Raw genomic sequence first — 8,274 nt, 5'->3', positions numbered from 1 at the left:
ACTGCAGATCCACTCTGGAGCTAAACTGCAGTCAGAAACCTCTGAGGTTTGTTCGCTCACCGAGAGGAAAAACAACCTCAGCAGAGCCGTCATTCTGTCACGCTAACAGTCAGCACGTACACGCAGGACATAAACCCTGAGACTGACACAGGTGTTGGCCGCTACATTAACGTGTTGCTCGCAGCTCGAGGGGGAAGAGGGCAGAAAACAAATGTGCTTTGGTGTCTTCAACAATAACCGTGTTGTCCTCAGGGAGGGAAGCAGGACTCGTTCCAGCAGTGGGAGGTGGTCCCCATCGAGGTGTGCGACGTGCGGCAGGTGAAGAACAGCTTCAAGAAGCTGATGAAAGCCTGCGTGCCGAGCTCCTCGACCTCCGACCCCAACATGAGCTTCCTGCGCTGCCTGGAGGAGTCCGAGTGGATGGCGCTGGTACGTCGCGCTTTGTGTTTCTCAGCTGATTCTCGTCCACGCGGCTCTTATTTGTGCTGACTGCGTGTGTGCGTTCAGCTCCACAGGGTGCTGCAGGTGTCGGTGCTGGTGGTGGAGCTCCTGGACACGGGCTCGTCAGTCATGGTCAGCCTGGAGGACGGCTGGGACGTCACCACGCAGGTCTGACAGATGCTGGCTGCTTGGTTTTGTTAGAGCGAGCTGCGAGGGGGCAGAGTGTGTGATGCTGCATCTCTCTGCAGGTGGTGTCCCTGGTGCAGCTGCTCTCTGATCCCTACTACAGGACATTCGATGGTTTCCGGCTCCTGGTGGAGAAGGAGTGGCTGTCGTTTGGCCACCGCTTCAGCCACAGAGGAGCTCAGACACTGGGCAGCCAGAGCAGCGGCTTCACCCCCATCTTCCTGCAGTTCCTCGACTGTGTGCACCAGGTACAACAGCTGATTGTTTATCCATCATCAAGGACCGGCGCTTTGCTCTCACCGCCGCTGCCACGTGTTCGGACTGTGAGGCAGCGTGTAGAGCAGCAGCAGATTTACTGTCCTAGAATCATCCTGATTAATTAGATGTGATGTGACACGCAGCAGGCTTCTGTTCTCCTTCCTCTGATTGCGTTTGCCACAAGGTCAGAGGTCAGAGCTGTTCCTGTTTGCACTGGTGGCTGCTGCACGTACGGAGCAGCTGCAGCGCTGAGACACGATTCAGAGCAGACCTTTAATTAACACGGCATGTGTTTGTGTGCCTCCACCCTCAGATCCACCTCCAGTTCCCCATGGAGTTTGAGTTCAGTCAGTACTACCTGAAGTTCCTGGCCTACCACTACGTCTCCAACCGCTTCCGCACCTTCCTGCTCGACTCGGACTACGAGCGCATCGAGCTGGGTGAGTACAAACAGAGCCCGTGTTGATTCCACGCTCGAAGGCGGTTGTTAGTGTAACCATGATCCGTGTGTGTAGGAGTGCTGTACGAGGAGAAAGGCGAGAGGAAAAACCCTCAGGTGTGCAAGTCTGTGTGGGACTACATCGACCGACTGAACAAGAAAACGCCCGTCTTCTACAACTACATGTTCTCTCCTGAAGACGACGAGGTGAGAACACGAGCACAGCCTGCTGCGCCCGAAACACAAACTCGTGCTTAACGAAGGCGCTGCGTGTTCCAGGTGCTGAGGCCGTACACCTTCATCTCCAACCTGAAGGTGTGGGACTTCTACACGGAGGAGACGCTGTCCGAGGGGCCGTCCTACGACTGGGAGCTGAGGGGCCGGCAGGAGCGCGCGGCCGAAGAGACGGCGGAGAAACCCGACACCAGCGGGCCTAAATCTCAACGCCACATTGTGTGGCCGTGTTACGACAACCTGACCAAGGTGGTGCCCGACGCCATCACCAAGCTGCTGCAGGACCTGCAGAGCCTGGAGGCCGAGCTCGGCCAGGCGACAGACAAGTGGAAGGACACGTGGGATAAAATCAAGACCACGCAGAGGACGGAGACCAAGCTGGAGAGCAAGGTGGGCCAACAAGCACACGAGCCGGTGTCGACCCTGCAGGGTGCTAACACTCACTGCAGCTTTAACCCTGCTGTATGTGGTTGAGCCAGGCTTTCATCCTACACACACACACACACAGACACACATGCGCGCACGCACACACGCACAGACACGCGCACACACACACGCACACAGACACGCACACAGACACACACGCACACACACACGCACACAGACACGCACAGACACGCACAGACGCACACAGACACGCGCACACAGACACACGCGCACACAGACACGCGCGCACACAGACACACGCGCACACAGACACGCGCACACAGACACACGCGCACACAGACACACGCGCACACAGACACACGCACACAGACACACGCGCACAGACACACGCGCACAGACACACGCGCACAGACACACGCGCACACAGACACACGCACACAGACGCACGCGCACACAGACACGCGCACACAGACGCACGCGCACACAGACACGCGCACACAGACACACGCGCACACAGACACACGCGCACACAGACGCAGACGCACACAGACACACGCGCACACAGACACACGCGCACACAGACACACGCGCACACAGACACGCGCGCACAGACACACGCGCACACAGACACGCGCGCACAGACACACGCGCACAGACACACGCGCACACAGACACGCGCACACAGACACACGCACACAGACACACGCGCACACAGACACGCGCACACAGACACGCGCGCACAGACACACGCGCACAGACACACGCGCACAGACACGCGCACACAGACACACGCACACAGACGCACGCGCACACAGACACGCGCACACAGACACGCGCACACAGACGCACGCGCACACAGACACGCGCACACAGACACACGCGCACAGACGCACGCGCACACAGACGCACACAGACACGCACAGACACGCACAGACGCGCACAGACACACGCGCACACAGACACGCGCACACAGACACGCGCACACAGACACGCGCACACAGACACGCGCACACAGACACGCGCACACACACGCGCACACAGACGCGCACACAGACACACGCGCACACACACACGCACACAGACACGCACAGACACGCACAGACGCACACAGACACACGCGCACACAGACACACGCGCACACAGACACGCGCACACAGACGCGCACACAGACACGCACACAGACACGCACACAGACACGCACAGACGCACACAGACACACGCGCACACAGACACGCGCACACAGACACGCACACAGACACGCACACAGACACGCGCACACAGACGCACACAGACACACGCGCACACAGACACGCGCACACAGACACGCACACACACACGCACACAGACACACACACAGACACGCACACAGACACGCGCACACAGACACACGCGCACACAGACACGCGCACACAGACGCACACAGACACGCGCACACAGACACACGCGCACACAGACACGCGCACACACACACGCACACAGACACGCACAGACACGCACAGATGCACACAGACACACGCGCACACAGACACGCGCACACAGACACGCGCACACAGACACGCGCACACAGACACGCGCACACAGACACGCGCACACAGACACGCGCACACAGACACGCGCACACAGACACGCGCACACAGACACGCGCACACAGACACGCGCACACAGACACGCGCACACACGCACAGACGCACACAGACACGCGCACACAGACACGCGCACACAGACACGCGCACACACGCACAGACGCACGCGCACACAGACACACGCACACAGACACGCACACAGACGCACACACACGCACACACACACGCACACAGACAGACACACACAGACACAGACACACACACACAGACACACACACACACACACACACACACACACACACACACACAGACACACGCACACAGACACACGCACAGACACACGCACACAGACACACGCACACAGACACACGCACAGACACACGCACAGACACACACACACACGCACAGACACACGCACAGACACACGCACAGACACACACACACACGCACACAGACACACGCACAGACACACGCACAGACACACACACACAGGTATCTCAGTGTGTGTGCACTGATGTTTTCTGCCTCTGCAGCCTTCCTTCTCCAGCTCCCTGCTGATGTCATCCAACCTGAGCCATCAGCGGCGTTCTCAGGGCGTTTACCTGCAGGAGAGCGGTGTAGGATCCTCCATCAACCTGGCTCTGGACTGCGAAGCCAGCGCCACGTCTACGCCCGTCCCCGGTCGGCCGAGCACCAGCACCCTCTACAGCCAGTTCCAGAGCAGCGAGAGCGAGAACAGGTCTGTACCTGCCAGCGGGGCGTCGTACTGAACAGCGACTCCTCCCAGCTCTGCTGCCGTGTCACAGGCGTGTAGATAAACTGTGCAGCGTAGTGGTGGCAGAGAACAGCTCAAGCATGTCTCTACTTGTGTTTTGGCCTCCAGGAGTTTTGAAGGCATTCTCTTCAAGAGAGGGGCGTTGTTGAAACCATGGAAACCGCGGTGGTTTGTGCTGGATAAGACCAAACACCAGGTAAGACGGAGCAGAGGAGGCTTTGTCTCCAGGAGACCGTTGCTGGTTTAATGGCGCCTCTCTCCCTCCCTCTGCAGCTCAGATACTACGAGAGCAGGCAGGACAAGGAGTGCAAAGGAGTGATCGATCTGGCTGAGGTGGAGTCTGTCACCGCGGGAACGCCCACCATGGGAGCGCCAAAAAACATTGACGAGAAAGCCTTCTTTGATGTGAGTGAGCTCCCTCGCCGCGTTGCTCCAGGATCGTTTCTAACAGGAAGTGAGCCTGGATTGGCTGAAGCTCCCCCGTAGCGTTCATGGGGAGGCAGAGACCACACCCTCCCTAAGCGCTGGTGCACGCACAGTAGTTTAAACAGACACACACTCCTCCCAGGAGGCTTTCAAGGCTAAAGAGTCAGAGACGATTCTCTTCTTGGCCTTAGTTTCAGCATTACATGAAACTGTAGGTTATAGCAGCGAGCTGAGCGCCGACTGCAGAGAGCCCCTCCCCCTGCTCCTGCAGCCTTTCTGAGTCCGTGCACGAACGAGACCCCGCTGTTATCAGTCTATGTTTAACGATCCTGATTCGTCTCTCTGCTTCTTTCAGCTCAAGACGACCAAACGAGTGTACAACTTCTGTGCCCAGGACAGCCTGAACGCACAGCTGTGGATGGACAGTGTTCAGAGCTGCCTGTCAGACGCGTAGAGGCGAGCGGCGAAGGGAGGAGCCTGTGACCACCGTGCTCTGTTCTGTGTTGAACTAATGACTTTGCGTCACAACGTTTCCATGTTTTTGTTATGAAAAGAAAAAACCACAAAGTCGCTGTCGTAGCTGCAGCATGAAGATCCTTCCAGCCCTGTAAACCGCCCTCCTCCCCTCCTACTAACCTCACTGCCCGGCCGCACACTCGGGGGAGGAATGACGGAGGAGCTGCAGTCGGCCCGGCCTCGTTCAGACTTCGAGGGTCCGACGGCTCGTCGGTCGGCAGACGTTCTTCCTCTTTGCCTTCCACTGCCCGACGCAGCGCTCACGGCGCGTTCAAAGGAAGTTCAAGAGGAAGCGGCTGCAACGAGGGGGCTCGTCAGCGGTTCATGAAGGATTTCCTTTCAGTTTTTTTTGTTTTTGCTTTTTAAAAATCTCAAATTTGTTCCAGGAGGAGGTCAGCGCTCCTCCACGTGTGGCAACGACACACTGCGAACGCCATGAACCGCTCGCAGAGATCAAAGAGCCCAGCAGGTGTTGAGAGTGTCGGTGGACTCGTCGCCGACAGTGTTTACAGAGGACCCTCACTACGCTGTGCGCTAACATTCACACTCTGAAGGACAGGCACTGCTGTATGAAACGGGGAGGAGACCCCGGTGTGTAGAGGCACACCGAGTGTGGGAGAGGAAAACTCCGTATTTCTTTAACCGCTCAAATGGTCTCGTTTCGCCATGAGTCGCTTTGTTCTCTGATTCCCATCCTAGTTTACGTATCGAGCTTCCTCCGCTACGACTGAGCGAAGCAGGTAAATGCAGACGCGGTGACATCGCCGCCTGCAGGTGCAGGCTTTGAAATGACTCGTGTGGCGTACGCCAGGACCGATTCAACTGAACATTGTTAAAAGACCACAACTTTTTCTCCATGTTGTTGTTGGCAGAAGTTCCAAATTTAAAACGTCAGCAGACACGAGACCGTAAGAGCTGTAAGTGAAATACTGTCGTTTCCTCCGACGACGGCGGGGTGGTGAAGGTCACACAGGCGTGTGTGAGCGCTGCTCGCGAGTTTCCACGCTGTTGTGTTTAGACGTGAACGATGCAGCACGAGCGGCGTGGCCCTGGGAGCGCGGGCGGAGGTTTCAAACATCTGTGTCTGTCCTCCACGAGCACCCGAACCCTGCTCTGTAAATTATGTCCTCCTGCTGTCTTTGAACACAGGCTTTTGTGCTGATAACTCTTTTGTACATACTACTCCAGATTTGTATGTAATGTTTATGCTAGTAATTTATTTAACTTGTCTCCTCAGTAAAGTTCCTCAAGCACCACTTTATTTTGAAATTAGGAATTCAACGTGCCATTTGTTTCTGTATTAATGTGACTAATGCTTCTTGCAAATGTACACCCTTAGTGTCTTTTTTCTTTGTGTAAACACAGTTGTCCTTAAACATGAACCATTAACAGTAGAGTGGAAGGGGAAGCCTCTTCACCGCGCTGCTCACCCACAGCGACGGGACGATGTGGACTAACAAAGGTCAGAGGTCAGGTGTTCCTGGTGCATCGTTGTGAGATTGACGATAACAAACACGTAGAAATATTCATACTGATTGACGCTGATCCTGTGAATAAATTATTCTAATAAAATCCTTTTTTTTTTTTTTTCGTATCCAGTCTGTTTGGTTGCCGTCTTCTTGCTTAATATTCTGATGCTCAGTTCATTTCAGTAGGATTTGCTGGTATTAGCGGTGCGAGCATGATGAAACCTATAAACGTCTGCAGGCTCCTCACGGTCAAAGGTCAAACAACCTGATGGTTTGGGTGAGGAACAGAACGCTCGCTGCGTCCTCGGGTCAGCCCCGGCTCACCTTTTTCACTCTCGTTTACTCATCTCTCAACGGCTGCATCGCCCCAACAATATGACATAATCACTTTTATTTATTTGTTGTTTTTTATTAAATTAGAAACGACCTTCTGAGCCGGGTTATGTTGTCAATCATGTCGATATCGAGTTTTTAGAATCCAAATAAAAAACTGTGGGTTTAAAGGTTCACGTGTCCGTGTCTGTCTGCAAACTGCTGCACCACAGTCAACAGCTGCTCTGCAGCGCTCAACCTGCATCACCTGTTTTCCTATAAGAAGAGCAAGCCAAATACCTGCTGTTACCCTTGTGTTGTCCTTGGGACATTTTTGTCCTCTAAAGAAATCTTCTGCTATCAAAAATGTGTTTTTATTAATCAAATGGTCTGAAAACAAGTTGTTCAGTACTATGCTGTGCATGATTGGAATAAGTTTGAAGTAATTTGATGTATTTATGGGGTTTTATTGGACTTTATAACGTCTGTTGTCCTCGGGGACAAAAACGTCCACAAAGTGTTGCAAAGGGCCACATTTTCACACACTGCTGTCAAACATCTCGGATCACTGATGTGTGGGGTCAAGCAACGGTCATAACCACCACAACAGGCAGCACAAAGAGGAGGCAGGCGCTCCACATTCAACGGTATTTACACAGCGCGGAATCACAACAGTCGCATCAAGGTGCTTCGTATTGTAAGGTCGACCCTACGTACACAGAAAGCAGCTCACAGGCCTCCACTGCTCTGGAGGCTTGTGAGCTAATTTTTTTACCATGTTGTGCAAAGCAATGAGCAGTAGGACAAAGCACATATTGTCCTCTAGGTCAGCGCTCTCCAACCTCTTTTGCGCTACAGGCCGGTTTATGGCCGACAATATTTTCACGGCCCGGCCTTTAAGGTGTCGCGGATAAATACAACATAATAAAACCAGTGCCGGTACCGAAAAAAAGATTTATTCATAACACACGTGAAAAGACCCAGGAAAACCGCGTAAACGATAAAAACGATAACAAAATAACACCGAAAACCGATAAAAACCCTGAAAACCAGACATTTCACACCTGAGCCTCAACTCTCGCGGCCCGGTACCGGTCTGAGGCCCGGGGGTTGGGGACCGCTGTCCTAGTATAATGAGGAGGGAGAATCAATGTTCAGGAAGATCCAGGGTTAGAAGATATAGAAAATATTGTCAATATTTAGAGCACATGCTACCCTTTCTCTGAAAAAGCACATCAGCCACCTGCA

General features: G+C 54.3%; 1 protein-coding gene across 5 annotated transcripts in view; it reads left to right on the top strand.

Moving 5' to 3' along the window:
• Positions 1 to 7,220, top strand: part of sbf1 (SET binding factor 1) — a 59,697-nt gene extending 52,477 nt beyond the window's left edge. For all 5 annotated transcript variants that reach the window (XM_026148106.1, XM_026148105.1, XM_026148109.1 and 2 more), the window contains 10 exons: positions 253 to 429; positions 508 to 609; positions 690 to 875; positions 1,199 to 1,325; positions 1,401 to 1,531; positions 1,604 to 1,948; positions 4,062 to 4,267; positions 4,412 to 4,499; positions 4,577 to 4,708; positions 5,085 to 7,220. In XM_026148106.1, the coding sequence (XP_026003891.1) occupies positions 253 to 429; positions 508 to 609; positions 690 to 875; positions 1,199 to 1,325; positions 1,401 to 1,531; positions 1,604 to 1,948; positions 4,062 to 4,267; positions 4,412 to 4,499; positions 4,577 to 4,708; positions 5,085 to 5,183 (1,593 nt within the window). In that variant the 3' untranslated portion in view covers positions 5,184 to 7,220. The remainder of the gene's footprint in view (positions 1 to 252; positions 430 to 507; positions 610 to 689; positions 876 to 1,198; positions 1,326 to 1,400; positions 1,532 to 1,603; positions 1,949 to 4,061; positions 4,268 to 4,411; positions 4,500 to 4,576; positions 4,709 to 5,084) is intronic.
• Positions 7,221 to 8,274: the final 1,054 nt, after the last annotated feature.

This window comes from Astatotilapia calliptera, chromosome 17 (assembly GCF_900246225.1).
Source record: "Astatotilapia calliptera chromosome 17, fAstCal1.2, whole genome shotgun sequence".
Classification (NCBI taxonomy): domain Eukaryota; kingdom Metazoa; phylum Chordata; class Actinopteri; order Cichliformes; family Cichlidae; genus Astatotilapia; species Astatotilapia calliptera.
The sequence above is the reverse complement of the archived record's forward strand: the minus strand, read 5'-3'. Positions and strand labels throughout refer to the sequence as shown.